Genomic DNA, 24395 nt, shown 5'->3' on the forward strand with positions numbered 1-24395 from the left:
GCTGCGACTGAGTTCAAACCAGTCAGGCAGTGATCATTTTCTGCTACTTAGCCTTATCTTCAGCTGTACAAATTCTCTAAACCAGATAACACTGAATACATATTTCATGTGACATGTATCTGACAAAGTTCAGGCCAAGCCAGTGTGCCAATGCAAGACAGAAAAAGTTTGAGCAAAGGCTAGGTAGTGCATAAGGTTTTCGTTTATCAGCCCTTTTGATTGGATGTATTTCAGCCTGTGCGGTTTGTCAGGGAAAATTGTAACTTTACATCACAATGGTCTAATCACCAATGAAAAAAATCCAGAAAAAAATACAGAGTTGATTTTATTACTCCTACTCCGCCTATCCATAGCAAAAGAGATACCACAGTTGTGCAAACAGATTTAAAAAAAAAAGAAAAAAAAAATCACAAAGTGCATTTTCATTTAATTTCTTTGAAAGAGGTTTCTCTTCTGTTTATATCAGAAGAAAAACATCTAAGAGTTTGACTTACTATATAGCAATATCCTTATAAAAACAACTAAAATATGCCTGAGGTAAAATAACCTACATTAGAATTTATCAGTCAATTACCAATAAACCAAAAAAATTAAATTACGTTAAAACTATGAATATTTTCCATATGAAGTACTTCTACTAGCACTGTTCAAATTAAGCTTTCTGAATTGAAAGCAATAAAATATATGTAGCAAAAGCATACAATATTTAGTTAGTAACATGACAAACATATTACATGTTGGGGAAAGTAATTTCAGGTATTTTACAAGTAAGCTTAAAGAATAGGTGATCTACATGTCCCCTGAGAAAGCAGTTTGTGAGATACAGTACTGTCAGGAACACCTATTAGCACATAGTACTAAATGAAACAATGGAATGGGAATATATCTGCAAATGTAAGATATATGCAGAAAAATCCTAGGCTGAAGGGTGATGTTATATGCTGTTTATCACTGTGTAAAAATTACTTAGGTTCTCTGACTCAATAGTTTTTGAACTTGTTTGGTTTATAGCACAACTTTCCACTTCCTCCCCCAACAGACTTAACATGAATATTTAAAATAAAGATATAAAAAATACCGTCAAGATACTCCTTAAATTTTGAAGTGTTACAATTACATAAAAGCCATACTTCTGCTTAAATAGTGACTAAATAGAAAAAATAGTTTGATTTCACTTCATCAGATATCACATTCTGGATGTATGTATCAAACTCTCATTCAAAACCAAATCAAGAACACCACGAAAGGATAACTTACGAGTTGCCAAGCAATCATATTTTAACTCTTACTTTTGTGAAGATCTGAAAAAAGTCAATTGCAGGTGGCAAGTGAGACGCATCCTGGATCTCTGTTTTCAAATACAGTTGCAATGCCTTTGCGAGGTGCCTCAGGCCATCTTTCATTTCTTCACTTAACAGTTCAATATCTTAAGGAGAAGGGAGAAAAAAAAAGTATATCAAGTTGTAAACAGAACCTTTCACCAACATTTTGAAAATGTCCAATGGTAGCCATCCAGTCTAGACATTTACTATCCTAGAATTAATCTTGACAGAGGGCAGTTTTGACAGTAAGGGGAAATTTGTCTTTTTTTTATGACAGCTACCTATCAACACACAGAACAGTTTATCAGGTTGCTACTGCCAAATCACTTGAATACAATGGTGAGTTAAAGATCAAAAGCCAACAGATAAAGCAGATATGTAAGCAGATGTAAGACATTAAAAATGAAAATTAGGTTTCTGGGTTTGTAACATTAAAAATGTGCTTGGAAGTTTATGCAGCAGTACCTTCCTCCTTGCAACTGGTAGATCAAAAGGGAAATTATTTGCGACAAAGATCATTTCATTCAGCGCTGCTGGTAAATAGAATGAACATGGAAGAATATTAAGCAAATAGCACTATTCAATACTAAAGCACCATTATTCCTGCTTTATGGATAGGAATCCCAAAGTAGAGGCATAGTGCCTTATTTTCTAATGAAGTGATCATGCATGCACCAGGTCACTGATAACATGGAAAGTGAAATTCAGCTGCCATGACAAGTTCAGCGCCTGATTACCTGCTTCACATTTTCTTTTTCCTGCTAGTTAGCACAAAATTAATAAGGCCTAGATCAAGAATGTGAAGGTAAACAGATTTAACCATCAGCCCATAACAAAAGGTGAAGAGGATTATCATGCACTATGAATCAGTTTCATTTCTGCATAATGGTGAACTGTTATTTTATTTTAAACAACTACCCTTAGTGGGAATGGAAATAACCTTTTACCAAGAAAGGTTCTTGCCCATACTTTAGATCCAAGTTTGTTGGCCTCCAGGAAGAGTAACTCAAGATGTGTTCCTCTTCAAAGCTAACTCCTAGTCACTCTCTTAAAAAGAGGGTGCAATTAAAGCAGATGTCACTGGACTTGGTTAAACAGCTGCGTAGTGTGTACAATACTTGGGCTTTTGTGCTCCATCCCACCCAGCATCCCTCTTGCTTGAAGATACTGACTGTTTGGTAGGTTGTAAATTGGCTATCACAGAGTTTCCATTTCACGCACACTACATAAGTGAGCTGCTTTGTAATCTCCTAAAAACCAGTTCTGGCAGAGCAATAAACACTGGCTTACTAAAATGGCCAATATCCATGGACAGCTATTAACCAGAAATCTTCCAGGGGAACCAGCTACAATTTGCTTCTATTCTGGTATAGGTTTCCTTATTCACAAACACTTTGGTTCTGTTTAGACTTTCTCTGGAGCCACTGAAAGCCACCCTGCTTAGCTCAATGATATGACCCTATCAATACACTGTACTATGGCCAACGTATCCCACTTCATACTACACAGAGAGGTTCCATTGTTTCCATTTCAGCATAAAGTAATACTTTCCAAGATCTGCTCCCATTCCAACGGTCAGTTGTTGCTGCTGAAATGCTATCTACAAGCCATGCTTAAGGTGATTCCACAATGTGCTGAGCAAGCTACTACTCCAGAAGAATCTTAAAGGGTGTTCTGTCCCTACAACGGTAGGAGAGACATGCTCTCCCAGACCAATTCAGTTCCTCGGAAAGTTCAAATCTGTTATTACTAAGAATGCTAAGATTTTCTCCTCCATACCTGGCACAAAGCTTATTTAACCAAAGTACTTGCCTTTTTATAGGCACCTGCAGGACATCTCATGGACATCTCAACAGTGTGGATATTTGAGAGTAATTTTGCAAGCCTGAATGAATGTACATATAGGAAATCTAGACATGGTGTCTTCACAGCATATAGAAGTCTGGTATAAAAGTATCACATCTATGAGGACAATGTTTTCAAGAAACACAAACTTAAATTACTAGAAAACTCAAGTTTAAAAAAAAAATTAAATCATAAACACAGACTTGCGCTCCTTACAAAATACTCCTTTGAAGTTAAAGATGCTTTTTCCTTCATACGTAAGTTTTCAATACAGTATGTCATTCATCTTAAACTACCTGAAGTACATTGCAAAATACATTAAGACAAAGACAGGAAGCCATGATTTGCTTCAGTGTTAGCAGAAAAAAACACCTCTAGAATGAAGAGGAGGAATCACACAAACAGCACAGCATAAATGGACGCTGCGGTGTAGGACAGATGTGAACAGTAATATGAAATCCAGTTGGAACTTCAGAAAGAACTGACAGAGATGGGAGCAGAATGAAATTATCCAAGTTGGAATCTGTCCAGGATATCAGAGCTAATGATCCCAGCAAAAAGTCGCATGGGATCTTTAATGGATCCAGACCTGGTTTTCATAGTATATCAAGAACCCAAGGGCAAAAGCAAAGTGAAAGAAATTTGTGAATGCTTTCATCTTGTGTCTTTAAGAAACTTTTTTCAATTGTTTAAGAACCCTGGTATGGAGAGAAAATGCTACCAAAAGCCTGTGAGAAGTTTTCTAAATAAGGCATGGGGATTTAATTTTGCAGTTCCAGTACTGACACAAGCAAAGTAGGAAAAAGTCTGCCTACAGTACAGCACCCAAACTGTTTTCTGCAAACTGAATCTTAGTAAGTGAAAGCAAAGTTGATTTGTGAATGATTGTAACAGACAGAGAGCCTGTAGAACCGTGTAAGTAAGAAATTGTCTTATAATAAATGAGAACTAGCAAAAGTAACAATGCACACAGGTATTCCTCCTACTTAACTTGATTTTCAGGATACACAATGAATCTGAGGGAACTACAGAGCTGGGAACAGAACTTTATAAAAGGTTACATGATTCCAGGTTTGATTGGTGTTTTTTGAATATACGCATTACGCATTTATCAGGTAATTTTCAATAAGTTTTTAAAACTTCATATGCTTTTTTTCAGTTTATATAAGCCACCCACACTGAAAATCACTCAAAGTAACATTGAAAAGTAGCCATGTAAAGGAAACTAAGACACCATAATGACAATAACAATTTTCAAATATTTTGGATATCTAGGGCAGGGGGGATGGTGGGGTGGGTCACATAACACACTATCATCTATTAAACAGATTCTTCCTGGGAAGTTTGTTTGCTTCAGAAGATGACAACCTGTATTTCTAGTTCATGTAACTCCCTTCAGTGAAATTATCTTTTCCCCTGTATACCTGCATTTCTAACGAAAAGGTATTTTTTACTTTCCTATGGATTCTACCAAATACTGAAGAAAAGTAAATCTTTCAACACCATCTATAAACCGTGCAGTAAATGGGAAATATATTATCAAATAAACAGTAGCTTTTTGAGGATACAGAGGCAGCAAAAAGCATCGCAGCTACTATAAGTTGTCACACCATCCCAAAACACTTTTTTGGCCCATTCTAACTGCAAAGCCACAAGATCATCTGTTCACTCTAGTAAGGAAGTTGTGAAAACAGCAAAAGGAAAGAGGTAGCCAAAACCTTTACGTAGATTACGTAAGTGTAATAAGCCACTTGTACTGTATTCTGTAAAGGATCAACTTCAATTAATGCCTAGGAGTCCTGAACACCTTGTGCTTTGGAGTTAAGAAGATTACATAGGAATTGTTATTAAAGATCTTAAGAATAAATACAGAAGAAACACTAGACATGTAGCTCTCATTTGCCTCCTCCTAAGCTAAACTGCTACAGAATAGTTGTTTCTATATCAATGAGAGGACATCCATCCCACTTGTATCACAGGCCATATCAGCATTTCCATCAGAATGAGAATTTTAGTAGAAGCTTCCAGCCATTTTATAGGGTTTTGTACCATTTGTCCATTGCAGCTTGCACCTGTTCAGTACCAAGCTGCTCTCCAGAAAACTTAACACACCATTCCCCTTGTCTCCAGTCAAGTTAAGAGAAGCTGAGATCATCTCCTGAAGGGTCGTGAGAAACTCTAGTTTGTGTGGAACTATGAGCTATACGAAACCTTTTGCCTACAGTAGAAAATGTTCCTGTACAAGCAAAGAGTACTTAATTTTTAGAGGGAAGCTCTTCCCTTTCCTCCAGTTCCTCCTATGCCACTGTGCAACCCTTGGTATAATACAGCACCATAAAGAATTTTTTTTCCAGGGATTCCAGCAGTGCCATGAAGCATGGAAGTCCATACTTGTCTTCATTTTAAGTTCATTCTATCATTTAAGCAGGATGTAAGAATGAACTAAGGATGTATTCCTTCCTTTATAAGTTTTTAAGCCTTCAGCTACCACAAAATCTGGAAAAAAAATGTTTTCTATTTCAATATTAGCTCTTCTGAGAGTTTATAATGAGCATCTTTTCCTACTCAAGCAGTTGAAACTTGTGAAACCACAAGAATAGTATCTGCAGAATTTTATCTTCTTTTCTCCACTGAAAAGTCATGTCGAAGAACGATATTCACATATCCTTCGTAAATTTTATCCTTCCTTTTCTGGAAGTTATTTCAAAGGTTTATGGAATAGCACATAAATATTAAAAAAAGTAAAACCTTGATGTAAAAATATATGTATTTTTGTATAGGTATGTAAAAATATTGATACTGTAACAAGGCAGACATCAGGTAATTAAAAACTGAACAGGCAAGACGTACATTGTAAAATGAGAAAACGTATCCAAGCCAAAAAATCAGGTGGAAGTTTTGCTTGAACAAGATATACATGCATTTTTCCTTGATCTTTGAAAAAGCTATTCTTCCCCAAGACGTTTTAGCAAGTTTGCCTTTGATTCTATTATTCTACAGAACAGACCTTCAGAAGGCAAACTGCATGACAATCAGATGGCCATTCTGTAAAATTAAACTTGGAAGCATCTCTTGCACTATGGTTGGCAATTACTTACTTGACTGAAGATCAGAAAAAGAGTAAAGTCTCTCAGAAAGGCATGCTGATTGTCTAAGCTGTGGAGAAAAATAAATAATTAACACTTACATAGCACACTATCTTGAAAACACTCTGCAAGATTGATTATTCAATGTGATATGCCTGTAAGACAATCAGGTAAAGCTTAGAGCATCAATATAAATCTGGTCAGTCCATACTTTCTGTAAACTACCATAAAAAAAAATGTAATTTTTCTTGGTGTTGTAACACTTCCTAGTAATATGTTCTTTTTCACTTGGGCAGCATATCCTTAGTAATTTACTTTGGCCCTTCACACTATAATTGAAAGAAATTTATGAGGTCAGCAGTGTCCAATTTCATGTGACTATAGTTAATGTACACTACAGCTAGGTACTTATTCGTCCCTTAAAAAGTCATGCACACATTCTTCTCAACAATGTATAAGTTAAGGTATTAAATCATATTAGACCACTACAAATGCACGTTTTCATCCAAGACAAACAGCATCATGGCAAGGTAGCAAAAAAATGGGCAAATCCTTTTTGATTTACAATCCCACGCAGTCATAAGCTGCTTAACATAACAGAAAATTTAATCCATATAAATTAATCAAATCGTGGGAATGTCAAACACCCAGGACTTACAAGAGAATTTAGAAAAAAATTGATATTAAGAGAACCCAACAGTGAAATCATGGCATTGCATCCTCTAAAGGAAGGGCTAGGTAACAGTGATTCTGTCCTCACCAGTCATCCACATAAGGCTGAATCATAGAATGGTTTGAGTTGAAAGGGATCTCATCCAGTTCCAACCTCCCTGACATGGACAGGGACACCTCCCACCAGCCCAGGTTGCCCAAGGCCCCATCCAACCTGGCCTTGAACACTTCCAGTGATAGGGCAGCCACAGCTTCCCTGGGCAACCTGTGCCAGTGCCTCATCACTGGAGATTCACCTGAATGAGGTTCCCAGTGAAGTTAATGGAAAAGCACCAATAACTTTGGTAGTATCGAAGAAAAACACATGGCCCTCTATGCTATCCTTCTAGGTAGAAATAAGTTTAGACTGCTACCACATAGTCCCAGGAACAGAAAGTCGATAAATAGGTCCCTTGAGCTTAATTATGTCCATTTAAGTATCTCTTGATCCTTTCAGCATTTCTGCATATTAATAAGTAAACTTGTAATGCAAAACCAATTTTGTTCAGCAGTCCCAGTCACTTCAGCTTTCTAGCTCTTAATTACATTAAAAATGTAGAGTAAAAAAGTGTTATCTGAATCTGCTACACTGAATAAATCTAAAATAATGTTACTTACGAGTTTAAAAACAATCCTGCCGGCAAGTCTGACAGAGTCTGGAGGAAAATTCGGCTTGATGTTCTTAAGACATCTGCATTCCTGCTTGTGGTCCAGCCAATCTTCTTTCTATTAGGATTTTTTTAAAAGGAAGAGAAAGAAAAAAACTGCATGTTGTTTTACATAACACATATGCTATTTTTTATATATATACAAACATATATATTTAGGTATATATTTAACATATTTAGGTATATTAAAACATATTTATTATATATTAAAACATATTTAGGTATATAGTTACTTATATATGCACACAAACAAATACACTCAGCCTTGCCCTGGGCAGGACCTGGGGATCCAGAACCACAGCAGCATTCCAGCCTTTGAGTCAGGCTGGAAGCAACAGCTGCAGAGCTGAAAGTCAGCTCCAAAAGACCAGAAAGTGGACCCTCCTTGGGTACTGATGTCCACTGACCCTGGCTGCCTTCAACACAGGTAACCTCGGATGCTGACTGTCAAAGAAACAGCAGCACATAGGCTTTCCCAGCATATTCTAAGACTGCAGCTATAACGTGAGTGTTGTGGAAAGGGACAGGCTCGGTTATCCACTCAAACCAGTGCCATTACACCATCCCTTCCTCTAATGTAATTAATTGTGTAACTAATACTATTGACATTGGAGCTACATCAGTGCAGATTCAGGATGCAAGAGTATCACAATTATGCTTTAAATACCTATTTAAAAAAATATCTAAAATTAAACTCCAGGTGCTTTTTGGCAGTTGGTTGACTGCAATTATGATTGAAAGTAGCAGAATCAGAGTGACATGGCAGATAAACACACACACTTTGAGTGTGGTTCTGGGTGTTCCATTGCCTAACAGAGTGGACCTCATACACTGAAGTCCCATGGAAATATAAGGTCTCCCCAGAGCCTTCTCTTCTCTAGGCTAAACAAGCCCAAATCTGCCAGCCTTTCCTCATATGGAAGGTGCTTAAGCCCTCTCATCATCTTTATGACCCTCCTCTGGACTTGCTCTAAAATTTCCATGCCTTTCCTGTACTGAGGACTCCATAACTGAACACATTACTCCAGGCGAGATCATGAGAGCAGAGTAGAGGGGCAGAATCACCTCCCTCAACCTGCTGGTCACGCTTCTTTTGATGCAGCCCAGGATACAGTTGGCTTTCTGGGCTGCAAGGACACATTGATGGCTCATGTTGACCTTTTCATCCACCAGCACCCCCAAGTCCTTCTCTTTAAGGCTACTCTCAATCCATTCTCCACTCAGTCTGTATCTGTGCTTGGGATTGCCTCAAACCAGAATCTTGCTCTTGGCCTTGTTGAACTTCATGAGATTTGCACAGGCTTGCCTCTCAAGACCATCAAGGCCCCTCTGGATGGCATCCCTTCCCTCCAGTGTGTTGACTATGCCACATAGCTTGATGTCATCTGCATAATTGCTGAGGGTGCGCTCAATCTCATTGTTCATGTCTCCAACAGAGGTGTTAAGGACTGGTCCAAATATCAACCCCTAAGGAACACCATTCATCACTGGTCTCCACTTGGACATTGTGCCATTGGCCACAAGTCTCTGAGTGTTATCACCCAGCCAATTCCTTATCCACTGAGTGGTCCATCTATCAAATTCATGCCTCTCCAATTTAGAGACAAAAACATCATGTGGGATAGCGTTGAATGCTTTGCACAAGTCCAGGAAGATTATGTCAGTTACTCTTCCCTTATCCTCCAACACTCTAGTCCCATTATAGAAGGTCACCAAGTTCATCAGGCACGATCTGCCCTTAGTGAAGCCATGTTATACCTATTTACATATTCGTAGTATATGTTTGAAGCCACTCAACTGTTTCAAATACTTTAAAAAAAAAAAGAGAAAACAGCACAACAAAATTGCTAGACAAGAACACAGTAACCAAGGGCTTCAGAAGGTGACATTTTCTCACAGATATGCAGTGAGAAAAAAAAATATATCAGAAAATCAGCTTCTCTTAGGTAACTGCCACACAGAAAATTATAAAATGTCTAATGAAAAGAAATTACATGTTCAGCAATAAAAAAAAACGGAATGGCAGTAATATGTACAAGTGCATGTGTAGATGCTGACATGCTACTTATAACGACTACAAGGCTACCACACAATTTTTTCTTAAAATGCATTTAAGTGGAGGAATTGTCTCAGGCAACTAGGTTTCAGCACCAGTAGCATCTATTCTATTTCATTCAGGTTTTTATTCCCTACTTTGGCTTACACATAATAAACAAACTGGACTTCTTATTTCTTTCAGATACATGGGAGATTTGTGATTTCATTTCCTTTACCCATAATTCTACAAGGGGAAAAAATGACACCAAGAAAACATTAATCCAAATACAGTTAGTGCCACATGCTGTCTGACAAATAAAAGTTAAGTATCTAGAGCTGAATAGAATTATTCTTGTCTAGAAGAAGCAAGGTCAAGCTTGTAAATGTCAAGACATCATTCTGTGTAATATAATCATATTCGCATTTTTATCCCACTTAAACTAAAATTGTTCTTTGAAGTAAGCCTTTATCTGTCAATTTTTTTTCTCTACAGAAATGTTGCACAGAATTTTAAACATGCTAGAGGTGACATCAAAATGATTAATAACTTACCCAAGTAATAAAGTCCTAATGAGATAAAACACACGGTACCGCATAGCATCATATGCCAAGTTTCTCTGAAACGCATTCCCACATGAGAATGGTTCTAAACATGTGCTCTTAGCAAAACTACATGTCAGCCAAAATGATGCAAAAGGAATTAGTCTAACATCTCAGCAGAAGGACTGCTGGAAAGGGGATTGCCATTCACTTCCTCCCAGCTGGTTGGGGAGAGGGCAAAAAAAGGAGTTTGGGTTGGGTTGGAAAGGACCGTAAAAATCATTGAGTTCCAACACCCCTGACGTGGGCAGGGACACCTGCCACCAGACCAAGCTGCTCAAGGCCCCATCCAGTCTGGCCTTGAACACTTCCATGAAGGGGAAGTGTTCAGCTACCCCAGGCAACCCGTGCCAGTACCTCACCATCATCATTGTGACGAATTTCTTCATAATGTCCAATCTAAATCTTCCCTTCTGCAATTCAAAGTCATTCCCCTCATCCTATCACTCACACCATTGTAAACAGTCCCTTCCCAGATTTCTTCTAGCCCCCTTCAGGTACTCGAAGGTTGATATAAGGTCTCCTCAGACCCTTCTCTTCTCCAGGCAGAACAGCCTCAACTCTCTCAGCCTGTCCTCATAGCAGAGGTGCTCCAGCCATCTGACCATCTTGGTAGCCCTCACCTGGACCCATTCCAACAGTTTTGATTAGAAAACAGCATTTTTTTCAGTGATTCTCAATTGCTACCTTCTATCCAAGGATATGATATAATATTATTTCAATATTAATCTATTAACAGTTCAAGATATTATGTGACAGTAAACACCCAGCATTTTAAGTGCTACTTTTAGCAGCAGTAGCCCATCTCACTGAAACCAATACCTACCACTGTGGATGGCTTTAAGCACATGAACCCTAGACCTGGAAGCAGAAAGCAAAGAAACCCAGAATGGCTTCAAGCGCTCCAGTGTGAATCCTTGAAGTACGTTCACATAATTGTCTTCCCCAAGGAGGAAGTCCCATTTAATACCTTCATTTCTGCTACATCTAAGCTGGAACATAGCATTAAACCTTGCAGATTAGCCATCATAGTCTCGTTTCACAATAGAGACTCACCAACAGAAGCTTTACTGATGACTCTTCCCGATAGATATTTGTTTTAAACTTAACTTGCAAATACTCTGGTCTTTTATGTTCTTCACAGAATCACTAGGCTGGAAAAGACCCATCAGATCATCGAGTCCAACCATTCCTATCAAGCTCTAAACCATACCCCTCAGCACCTCATCCACCCGCCCCTTAAACACCTCCAGGGAAGGCGACTCAACCACCTCCCTGGGGAGCCTGTGCCAGGGCCTGATGACCCCTTCCATGAAAATCTTTTCCTGATATCTAGCCTGAACCTCCCCTGGTGGAGCTTGAGGCCATTCCCTCTTGTTCTGTCCCCTGTCACCTGGGAGAAGAGGCTAGCTCCCTCCTCTCTACAACCTCCTTTCAGGTAGTTGTAGAGAGCAATGAGGTCTCCCCTCAGCCTCCACTTCTCCAGGCTAAACAACCCCAGTTACCTCAGCCACTCCTCCTAAGACTTGTTCTCCAAGCCCCTCACCAGCTTCGTTGCTCTTCTCTGGACTCGCTCCAGAGCCTCAACATCCTTCTTGTGGTGAGGGACCCAGAACTGAACACCGTATTTGAGGTGTGGTCTCACCAGTGCAGAGTACAAGGGCAGAATAACCTCCCTGGACCTGCTGGTGACACTGTTTTTGATACAAGTCAAGATGCCATTGGCCTTCTTGGCCACCTGGGCACACTGCTGGCTCATGTTCAGTCGTTGTCAACCAACACCCCCTTGTTAAACTTCATGCCATCAATCTCAGCCCAGTGGTCCAGCCTGTTCAGATCCCTTTGCAGAGCCTCCCGACCCTCCAGCAGATCAACACTTCCACCCAGCTTAGTATCATCCGCAAACTTGCTAAGGGTGCACTCGATGCCTTCATCCAGGTCATTGATAAAGACATTGAACAGGGCTGGACCCCATGCTGAGCCCTGGGGACACCACTTGTAACTGGCCTCCAGCTGGATTTCACACCATTTACCACCACTCTCTGGGCCCGGCCATCCAACCAGTTTTCCACCCAGGAGAGTGTGCGCCTGTCCAGCCCAGAGGCTGACAGTTTCTCAAGCAGAATGCTGTGAGAAATTGTGTCAAAGGCTTTACTGAAGTCCAGGAAGACCACATCCACAGCCTTTCCCTCATCCAGCAGCCGAGTCACTTTGTCATAGAAGGCGATCAGGTTAGTTTGGCAAGACCTGCCTTTTGTGAACCCATGTTGACTGGGCCTGATCACCCGGTTCTCTTGCATGTGCTGTATGATAACACTCAAGATCACCTGTTCCATGACCTTCCCTGGCACTGAGGTCAGACTGACAGGTCTGTAGTTCCCTGGATCCTCCAACTCTTCTTGTAGATGGGCACATCAGCCAGCCTCCAGTTTGGTGGAACTTCCCCAGTCAGCCAGGACCACTGGAAGATGATGGAAAGGGGTTTCGCAAGCATATCCGCCAGCTCCCTCAATACACTTGGGTGGATCCCATCCGGCCTCATAGACTTGTGGGTGTCTAGCTAGGCAAGCAAGTCTCTAACCGCCTCTTCATGGATCATGGGAGCCTTGTTCTGCTCCTCTAGCTCCTGGGTGTGTACACACAGGGAACAACTTTCTTTACAATTAAAGACTGAGGCAAAGAAGGCATTAAGTACCTCAGCCTTGTCCTCATCCCCTGTCACAGCTGTTCCATTTGCAACCAACAGGGACTGAATGTTCTCCCTAGTCCTCCTTTTATTGTTAATGTATTTATAGAAAGATTTTTGTTATCTTTCACAGACTTTGCCAATCTGATTTCTAGTTGGGCCTTAGCCCTCCTGATTTTTATTCTGCATGATCTCACTTCCTCCCTGTAGTCCACCCAAGACACCTCTCCCTTCTTCCAAAGCTCATAGACATTGCTTTTCTTTTTGATGTCTTTCAAGATCTCCATACTCAACCAAGCTGGTTTTTTCCCCCGACGGCTCGTTTTCCGGAACATGGGGAGGGCTTGCTCCTGAGCTGCTAGGTTTTCCTTTTTGAAGAGCTCCCAGCCCTCATGGCCTCCCGTGCCCTTAAGGCCTGTCTCCCACGGGACTTTGCCTTCTGAACAGTCCAAAGTCTGCCCTCTGGAAGTTTAACATGACTGTTCTGCTAATCCCACTCTTCACCTCACCTAGAACTGTAAAACCTACCGTCTCATGATTGCTTTGTCCTAGGCATCCTCCAAGAGTCACACCCCCCACAAGGCCTTCTCTGTTGACAAACAGCAGGTCCAGGAGGGTGCCTTCCCTTGTCAGTTCACTCACCAGCTGTGTGAAGAAGTTGTCTTCCACACACTCCAGGACCCTCCTAGACTGCTTCCTTTCTGCTGTATTGTACTTCCAGCAGACATTCAGAAGACTGAAGTCTCGCACAAGGACAAGAGGTAGTGATCTTTAGACTACTCCCAGATGTTTATAGAAGAGCTCATCAGCTGCTTCTTCTTGGCTGGGTATTCGATAACAGACGCCCATCACGATATCTGCCTTCTTGTGGGCTCCTCTGATTTTAACCCACAGACACTCGATCCCATCATCACCATGATTGAGCTCAAGGGCATCAAAGCACTAACACAGAGGGCTACTCCGCCACCTCTCCTACCCTTCCTGTCCTGCCTGAAGAGTTTATACCCCACCATAGCTGCACTCCAGTTATACAAGTCGTATTCAGTCCTATTTTCCTCATAGTCTCCCACAATTTATCTACCTGTGGCATTATTACTGATGCTACAGTAAGCACCTAATGTACATTGCACACATTTGCCATACAATGAATTAAAGTGACATATCTTCCTCCTTTCCCTGTCCATATGTTTTAATCCCGAGAAGGAGGGGTTCCTGGCATGTCAAGAAGACTGCAGGTTATATTAAAACAGAATTATTTATAGTTAGCATGTTTGAATATCAAGGTCTTTAAGAATGGCTTTAAATTGATGGGGGAAAGATTTAGGTTAGACATTAGGAAGAAATTCTTCACGATGAGGGTGATAAGACACTGGCATGGGCTGCACAGGGAAGTTGTGGATGCCCCCTTCCTGGAACTGTTCAAGGCCAGGTTTGATGAGGCCTTGAGCAGCCTGGTCTAGTGGGAGGTGTCCCTGCCCATGACAGAGGACTTGGATCAAGATGACCTTCCAACCAAAACCCTTCTGTGATTCCATGATTCTATGATTTAAATTTAAAAGTTAAATTCATATCCATGTAATACAGTATGAGTACTAGTCCACTGGTTCTCTGCTGTGTTCGACTTTACACAGTTATTTACCCTTGCATGTCCACTGGGTACCACATCCTGCCAACTTCTGCACACATTCTTAAGTGACCATACAAGCCAAATATAAACACTAAAATCTTAGGTTTGAACACACTTAAGAACTGTTTCTTAGGAATAAAATCACAAGATAATTCAGGTTGGAAGGGATCTACAGAGATCTCTAGTTGTAGAGCAGGGTCAGCTCTGAGGCCAGCTCAGAAGTTTATCCAGTGGGGTCTTGAAATCCTCCAAACATGTAGATGACACCAAAACTCTGTCCAGCCCGTTCCGTCTCGTGGCTGTCCTCAAGGTGAAACAACTTTTCCTTAGAACCTATGTGAACTTCCTTTCTTTCAGCTTCAGTCTGCTGTCCCTTGTCCTCCTGTCATGCACCACTGTGAAGAGCCTGACTGAATCTTCTTGATATGCTGAGAGATGGAGTTTTGCTCAAGGCCTTCCCTTCTCTGCGTATGCTTGACTCTTATTTCCTCTTCAAAAAAATGGATAATATACTTTGCTGTGATTAAAATTAGTCTTGAAATACAAATTGGTTTGCTGCAAAATTGACTACACCGAAAAAAACTGAAAAATTCTTCCTCCCTCTTTAACCAAGCATGGCCAAACACCACATGTTTCAGCTTCTAATCAGTGCAATAGACACAACTTATATTTGTAACTATAAAAATACTCAAATAATACAAGGAAGCATATTTACACACAAGAAATTGAATGCGGGGGAATGAAAATATGCAAAATGCATGGAGACCCTGTAAATAAAGTATTCAAGTGCCAGTTTTCTTCAACCCTTTATTGCTGTTTTCATCTTACCTGACAGGATTTACCACAGTATTTGGCAACCTTGCACTGAGAGCATCTGTGCAGATTTTCATTCCTGTTTAGAAAAAAAATTTTAAAAAAATAAAAAATCAGTTATAAATGCAACTAGAGCTTTGTATTTATCCTTCCTACATAAGAAGCAATTTTCAGATATTCCAAGGCAAGAAGAATATCTGAAAACCAAGAAGAGTCTTAAGCGCACTGTTACACAAGAAGAAATGGTGCATGGTTACATTCAAAAGTATATTCACCATCCTTTACTCAGGTGACTCAGCACCTCTAGGGCCACATTGGATCAACAGTAAAGATAGCAAATAGTTGTTTTGGGTTTTTTTTACCATATTACTATAACCCTGAGGAGTTTGATTTTGTAGATAATGTCATAATTATGACATAATTATGCAATACAGCTAGTTAATCCATTTATTATACGTCTTGTCTTGAGCAAGCATCATTATCTGTGTTAAGCAAGACCTTGTTGTGAACCTGCAGTTGTGCCATCCAGCTATAATTTTTTAACAGAGTCTGAGGCTGTCATGTCAGCAGAATTTTTGGTCATTAGAAAACACTTCTGACTGGTGGACATTGAGACCAAAATAAAAATTAATTGGGGGGCAGGGGGAAACAAATCTAGGGAAAACCAGAAGGATAACTACTAGAGCTGTGCATCACAGTCTCAGGTTAAAAGCACCTCCTGACTCTAATATCATTTCCTGATGTTGTCTTAGTTTACAATTATATGAGTTAAGAAAACATCACTGAAGTTCTGTAAATTTTTAGACACTATGGAAATGTTCAATGGGAAAGCACACAATAGAGCAAATTTTATACCTTAAATACATCAGGTAAAGTAAAGAGGCTTACTTCAGATGACTAGAAATAAGACAGAACGTGATTCTCCCTCTTATTTGTCTGTAGGAAACACTGAACATGTTGCATTATTCTGGTAACATTGGGTGGTTTTCACTTTGACCCCTTAACATGCAAAGTTACTCACATGCTTCAATGGACGCTCAAAAGGCTGGGAAAACAGTACATATGGTTTTGCTGTTCTTAAAACTGTAGGCAGGAGAGTTTCATTACAGGTACAGTTACTTGTACTGCATGGACTGCATTATTTGTATTAATTCCCCTCAGTGTTACTCACAGATATCCCTCTGACCTTAACCAAGCACAGCACCTTACTGGGCACCACAGTTACTTTGTGAGCTGCACACAGCTCAGTAACAGCCAAGGAACTGTCACCACGAGCTACTCCTCAGTACCTCCTTCTCCACCCTTCTGCAAAGCAAGGAAGGAGGTGTCAGTCATACCGCTCCCCGCCTCCAGAGGTAATTTTAGTAATGAAGTCTTTGTGTTGCTACAGTGTTTTACATTTAGCTGCCTCGCATGTTATTACATAGATTAATTCACCCTTCCAATTTATGTGGCAGATAACCAAGCATCTAACGCAACATTTTGAATTGAAAGGGCAAGTTCAAACGATCAGATGAAGGACCTTTCTCTACAAGATTCCCAGTGTCTGTACATTGCTACTAGGTGTGCTCTTCACACTCGTGTGCCCAACTGCAACTAAACCAAGACGTAATCCTCTGTCTCTGCTGATGCCTAAAGAAAACTCCTCCACTGTTATCAGTAATCTAGAGGCTGCACGCTCAGGAATCCCAGCTCAACTGCCTCATAACATGACCTTTTCTTTTACTTACACAACTCAGTTGTTCCCCCATTTTAATTACTATGGGTGACTTCAAAACCATAGAAAATTCTCCAAAGGCCACATCTGAAAAACCAGAACCAACATCCTCACAAATCTCAATCTAGAGCTTATGGAGGATGAATTTTGCCCACTGATTTCAGCCATGACACCAGAGTAGAGGCAGAACACCAGAAATACCATGCAACATGCTCTAGTACAAAACAATCTCTCTTTATCCTCAAGTCCCACAAACTGAAAAGGCATTTTGCTAATATATCACAGTATTACAGTTCGAAAATAGCAGCTTATGCATTATCTTAGGGATCTCGTAAGCATTTCGGGAGTTTAAATAGCTGTGCTGGTCAAAGATTAAGAGGAGGATTGTGTATATATACAATCAAGTAAGAATTTTCCATTTCCATTGCATAAAAATCACTATTTTGTTGCACAATATTTTGTAGGCATTCCTACTATCAGCAGAAAAATAAATTAGAAATATTTCAGGTATAAGCACGTACTTTGCTAGTGCCTTCTTTATCTTCCTGCCTGCAAAACCAACCCTGGACACTGAAAAAAACCCCAAACTAGCAGCTGTCAGATTCCTATAAACACAATGTAAGATTTTGTACATGCACAATAGGTTTTTGATTTTAAATTTTAAGGTGCAATGTCTGCAGATGACTTAGAGTTAGAAGCAAGTGTGAAATCTTCATTTGCCAGCCAGGGAGACCTGATTAATTTTCAGGGTTGAACAATAGCATAACTATAACAAGCCTATGATAGAGGAGCACGTATTTTTCATTCTAGATTAGAAGCTCATGTCAGAGTAATTTGGGGAAGACACACACTTCAGTGGAATAATTACTGTAGACAACAAAAAAGAAACAGAAATGCTGCTTGCATCTGCTTATTGATTTGGATATCAGAAGCAGTCCAAGTATAAATGACAGAATCACAGAATAACCAGGTTGGAAGAGACCCACCGGATCACCGAGTCCAACCGTTCCTACCAAACACTAAACCATATCCCTCAGCACCTCGTCCACCCGTGCCTTAAACACCTCCAGGGAAGGTGACTCAACCACCTCCCTGGGCAGCCTCTGCCAGTGCCCAATGACCCTTTCTGTAAAGAATTTTTTCCTAACGTCTAGCCTAAACCTCCCCTGTCGGAGCTTGAGGCCATTCCCTCTTGTCCTGTCCCCTGTCACTTGGGAGAAGAGGCCAGCACCCTCCTCTCTACAACGTCCTTTCAGGTAGTTGTAGAGAGCAATGAGGTCACCCCTCAGCCTCCTCTTCTCCAGGCTAAACAACCCCAGCTCTCTCAGCCGCTCCTCATAAGGCCTGTTCTCCAGCCCTTTCACCAGCTTTGTTGCTCAAAACATGCTCAGAAACTATGCGTACAAATTCTTCTCCAGCAAGACAAGTTCTGGCACATCTTTTAATACTAAGCAGCATGCAGTATCACGGACACAAAAGAATCATTTATAAGAAATCCACACCTTCTTTCTAGACATTTCACAATTAACAGGATAGATAAAAACTTTCCTGAAGCTAGACATTTCAAATTACTGAAAGAAGACACTACAAGAGCCACAATTTGTTTAGCTATTGCTTTATTAGCTTTCAAATCTGTCAGTGAACCATTCACAACCTCACAGGCACCATTACCACTAAATATCTGCCTACTGACCTAAAACAAAAAAAGAAAAAAAAAAGAAAAAAAAGAAAAAAAAGAAAAAAAGACAGGCACCTAGAACATTGATTTGCTGTTCAGCTGCCCACATGCACAGTGACAGCCCTCGAGACCATCACTCTGCAGTGTGCCCTTGTTGCTCTTTATAAGCCTTTCATACATTGCCAAACAGGATCACAGAGAGGTCATGAGAGAGCTTGCAGACTCTCTTTTTCTAGATATGTCCTTTGCATTCAGTATTCTATATCCATGCTAGCAGTCTCTGTCATCTCTTCATTATTACATAGTATTATCCTAATGACTAAGAATTCACCCTACTGCAGAATGACTGAGCAAAACAATTTTGAAAGTAGATTTAGAGGGTTTTTTCCTAAATGCTAGTCTTCAAAACACAGTAACAACTTAGGACTTGGATAACAAAGCATTTGTAGCTTTAGTTCCATAGTAACAAAGTTTCAGCAGCAACAAATAAAGCAGATTCCTAAAGCAGAGGAAATATAACTTTCTGGAGCCACAATTTAGAAGAATGCATGCCTGTAACTATCAGAGAAGTCTCCTAAAGATTTAATTCTTTCCTCAGCATGCTAGTTCAGGCAACCTTAATATACTGCAAGCATAGCTTGCCTTGGTATATACCTCTTTGTATTTTTCCAAGACATGCCAGGATTTACTGGAATAATTGGTGTCAATTCACCAACACTTATTCATTCTTTCTTTTGTAAAACAATTAGTGGACCAGTTGAGACAAAGCAGCAAACTCCTTTAGCACCCACATAAGTTTCATTTCCTTTGTATCCTTTGTCCCCAAGGGTTAATGATGCTGCAGTAACAAATACAAACATACAAAAAAATCTGAGGACCATCACTCAAAACTTGGGTTTTTGCCAAACTGACACTACCAGTCAGATTATTTGAATAAGGTGACTCCCTGCTGGCACTGGATAATGAATGACCTATCCATTCATCTTCTGGGGTTTCTTTGAATGACAAGCAGATGTAGAATGCCTGTTGCAGAGCTGATTGGTAAAGCTACAGAAGAAATCATTGCTTTTTCTTCCAGTTCTCTCTCTCTTGGACTAAAAAAATTCCTTTAGATTTAAAGCACCTAGGAATCTTGCTACATGACATTTTAAACATAAAACAGCATGATCTAAACCACTTAATCTGAATATAAAGAACTCAAGAACAAGGTTTATGTATTCATATGCACAGGACCCATGTATTTAAGAACATCTTTAAAACTGCTACAATGTGCCTAGTTTTTTTCCAGTCCCTCTGAATATTATATTAATGTTACAGGCTTTATTGAAACAATTCTCAAGTCACTGTCAAATACTCACATGTATTTTTTATTACCTGTAAACATCATCCAGAGATAGTATCTACTGCATCTCACCTAACATGGCTAATTTAATAGATGAGAAAATGTAGAGAATTTGATCTAATGCACTGAGTAATACTTGAAAAAGTTTCTGCCGCAATAAAAAAGAAAAAAAAAAGATATTACAATTTAAAATAAATTATTAGTTTTCCTATACAGTTTCAGTGAGATTTTCCAAACAACCACAAACCCTTACGGAAGAGCAAGCAACACTACTCACAGAATAAGAACTACCAATGTGTACTGAGAAGGCAAAAAAATAAACATGAATATATAGCTGTGTAGGGGAAATCACAAAGGATTGATATGGACAAAAGCCAAATGAAAATCTACAAGACAACAGAAAAATTAGTAAAGTAGTACAACTGGAAGTGGCATACACACCCTGACCAGCAAAATAACTTTTTTTCCTTCTAGCTTTTTTCAATTGCCTTTTTACTAAAGGTACAAGAAGACCAGAGCACTGTAAGGAGGAGCTGATGATGAGCAGTGAGGCAGACAGGTCTATGGAAAGCTACTCCCAAGTATGAGTGGCAGCACAGGAGACAGCCTGAAAACACATGGCTAAAATCCTAAGAAGAACATGCCAAGTCTGAATGACAGATTGAAGAAGTTGACAAGGGTTTGCCTGGACTGTCAACTCCTATCAGAGCCACACCTGCACTCTCACAACATACAAAATTTGCCCTTCTAAAAACATCACAAAATACTTCTGTTTGCCAGGAAACAACCTAATATAATTTTAAAAACCACAACAAAATCCAACCAAATACAATTAGACTACTCTACTTAATTTATAATGAAAATGCATCTACACTTCTGTGCTGATTGCAGATACTTGACTTTCAGCCCTACTCACAAGATAAGTGTCTGACATAACAGCACATTTGATTACCAGACTGAGCTCAATACTTCTTCCTATGCAGTTTATTCACACTTCTGCTTCTGCCACAGCTTGCAAGACGAAAGGGCAATCACACACAAATCCCCTACTGCATTTTTGTTGTTGATACTGTTTTTCAGTTAATAATCCAGCCCTATAAAGCATGTAACAAAACAGAGGCTCTTTCAGAGGCATGTCATGTTGAACTAATTCCCTGAACAAATTCTTAGACCTTTGCGATCCAGTCAAACATGTCAAGTGGATAAAGTCTACTTGGATTTTCTCAAGTGTGTGCATTTCAGACCTGTCACAAAATGAAAGCAATCAATACCCTTGATAAGCAAATATGTCATTCATCATTTCACTAATATACTCCTGTCTTCCAATAACAAAAATAAAGATGCAAATAACAAGCAGCCATTTTAAATTCAGTGGATCCGAGAGTAGAGAGGTTACCTTAAGTGCAACTACTACTTTCTTTTCTCCTCTCTTCCAGCAGAAGAATAACTCAATGTAGTGGCACAGCTGGTCCACAGCTGTTACCCTACTGCTAACCCACATGGGTACCCAGCACTGCTGGTGGAGGGGCATCTCTCATACCAAAAAACACAGCATGGCTCTGGGGACAAGGACAAAAGATGCTGGGAAGCAGGTGGCAATAACCCCCAGGTGTATGCCTCTGCAACATCCCAAATCCAAGCCCTTGGCAAGCAACAACCTTCCACAGCCAGAGAGCCATGCCTACGGCAGGGGTTCTCAGCCCTTCAGTGCCCTAGTGCTGACTCGGGCCATTCTCAGCAGGCTCGGGGCTTCCTCTCTTCCACCATGGCAGTGCCCTGGACCTGCTCTGCAATTGTGGATCAGCTGGGGTGAGGGTAGAAGCCATCCTCCACGTGCTCCCTGGACTCTAAAATAGGGCTGCAAGGTTTTTCTTCCCTAAGGTTATTCTGTACACTGCTCTCAGGTCCCATATAACCTGTTGGGTCTGAGCAAACAAGAGTACAACAGGTAAGAATTCTTTGCAATCTATGCCCCTAAAAGTCACGTAAAAATCTGCCATAGTCTCCGCTAGCACACTTTGTTGTGTTGGGTAAGTATATGAATTAATCTTTTTTAACCTAACAACAGAACTAGGGAGAAGTAATTTTCTAAGAGGCAGCAAGAATAACAAATATTTGGAGTAAAAAGATAGTAACTAGAGCTAACCATCAATTATTGAAGCAAGAACTAAGACCTTTTCTACAAGAAAAACATACCTATTTTATTTCCAAATATAAGAATCATCTACTTTATACCTGAACATACTATAGAACTGGTACTGCAATGTCCTAGAAAAAAAGAAAAAGGAGAAAACATGAACAGATTGCCCAGGGAGGTGGTTGAATCCCCATTCATGAAAGTAGTTACAGGTTATTGAAGTATTACAGGTTATTGAAGTGTTTAGGGATATGGTTTAGTAGTGGACAGGCACAGCTGGACTTGATGATCTCAAAGATCTTTTCCAACCTAGTGATTCTATGACTCCATGAATAACCAAAGCACCTGTCCTGTGTTGAAAGTTTAGTTAAGGCTTTTGCACTTCCACACACACCACCTACTAACGCAAACAAAAATACAGATTATTCAGGATGACTTCCGTAACTTAAGTCTTGGTTTCTGAAGACTCATGTGCCACCCCAAATGCCCACATTTGCTGCTGTTTGCTGTACTTTTTTTGCACCCAGTCATATATTTAACACCCTGAAACATTTCTGGATACATTCTATAAGGAAAAAAAACCAGAATTAAAAAATTCAAATAGATGGAGAGATAGAGGATCCTTCTGCTTAGAAAGGGCATCGGTTCTCAAATATTGTTTATTACATATGTATTATCTTTATTTGATTTTAAATATAAACCAAATAAGTAATGAACATGCTGGGTCATATGACTTCAGCTGACAGGAGGTTCTGGATGGTATTTTTTGTGTAAGTTTGTATGTTAGGTATTATCTCCCATAGCATTTTTCTGCATCTTGATTTTTCTTCTGAAGAACACCTGGTCTAAAATTGGGAAAAAAACATTTTCTAAGTAAACCTTGTTGTGGTCTACAGTTATTTATTCACTCCGAAATCATATTTTCTGACATTATATGTTGGATTTTTAGCTTTTTCTTCTTTTGGGGATTGCAGGAGCTAAAATTAAGGCTGGAAAACCAATAAAAAGACATCCAGAGGGTAGATTTTCATTTACCCCTATGCAGAAGCTAGTCTTTGTGCTCATGCAGTCATAGCAGCATTGTTAAATTCTGATAAGAAAAGGCTCCTCTTTCAAAACTACTCTGTACTATTTTTAAAAAGATTGGATTTTTAAAAACATTCAACACTGAGACCGAAAAGTTATCTAGAGCCACAAGAGAGATAATTCTCCTTTGATTAAATTGAAAAAAAGCCCTATGTTAATTTTCTGGAAAAAACCTCCGTATTTATACTGATATGACCAAGAACAGAATTATTCACCTCTTCACTAGCTGGTAATTGATAAAAAGCTTCACATGCAGTGCTTTTTAAGCAAATTAGTGAAGGAATTTATAAGAAGAAATACCTAAAAATTTGGCCCTGAAGCAGGGAAAAAATTTAATCATATCTTTGAATTCTGTTCCTTCATTCAATATTTCCCTCTAATCCTAATCTATGCAAGGAAGTACAAGAAAATCTCTCTAATGAAAACAGAAAAGACTTCAGAAGCTATTTCTATAGTACAAGGCCTTTTAACTGAAAATGCTGTTCAGCGGAAGCACTTAGCATCTTCCAAAACAGTACTTTTTGGTTAGCTTCAGAGATTAGCTTCAGATTAGCTTCAGAGTAAAATATCATTAACATTTATGTATGTATGTATTCACACACACTTAGTATATAACTATACATAAACACATTCATACGCACATTTTATTAACATTAAAACAAACGTCATCACAACAGAAATCAATAGTTGAATGAAAATACTGCAATTATCCTCCCAGCAAAACTCACGCCTATCCCCTACTAAAAGCACTGAAGCAGAAAATAAACAATATTTGGCTCAGAGAGCGCAAGTTAACTACTACAAATTGTCTCCTACATCTACTTGCCCTGCAAAGCTACTTTGACACAATTCCCTTCAAACCAAGGCCATCTCCAATGCTTTCCTGCAGCTGGCACACCAACGTGCCTCCAGCAATTTCAGGCTTAAACAGATTAATTTCAGTCACATAGTACAGTCATTCTACCTTGGGATTGTAATCAAAGAAGAAAGCTAAATACAGAAACATACTAGGATTATATTTCACAATATGAAAAGGACAC

General features: G+C 39.6%; 1 protein-coding gene across 1 annotated transcript in view; it reads right to left on the reverse strand.

Moving 5' to 3' along the window:
* SMYD3 (SET and MYND domain containing 3) overlaps window positions 1-24395 on the reverse strand; it is a 397261-nt gene that overhangs the window by 331673 nt on the left and 41193 nt on the right. The window contains exons 2-5 of the mRNA XM_069852421.1: window positions 15411-15474; window positions 7583-7690; window positions 6266-6323; window positions 1290-1426 (exon numbers count right to left, since the gene is read on the reverse strand). Coding sequence (XP_069708522.1) covers window positions 1290-1426; window positions 6266-6323; window positions 7583-7690; window positions 15411-15474 — 367 coding nt within the window. The remainder of the gene's footprint in view (window positions 1-1289; window positions 1427-6265; window positions 6324-7582; window positions 7691-15410; window positions 15475-24395) is intronic.

The sequence above is a fragment of the Phaenicophaeus curvirostris genome, chromosome 2, assembly GCF_032191515.1.
Source record: "Phaenicophaeus curvirostris isolate KB17595 chromosome 2, BPBGC_Pcur_1.0, whole genome shotgun sequence".
Classification (NCBI taxonomy): Eukaryota; Metazoa; Chordata; class Aves; order Cuculiformes; family Cuculidae; genus Phaenicophaeus; species Phaenicophaeus curvirostris.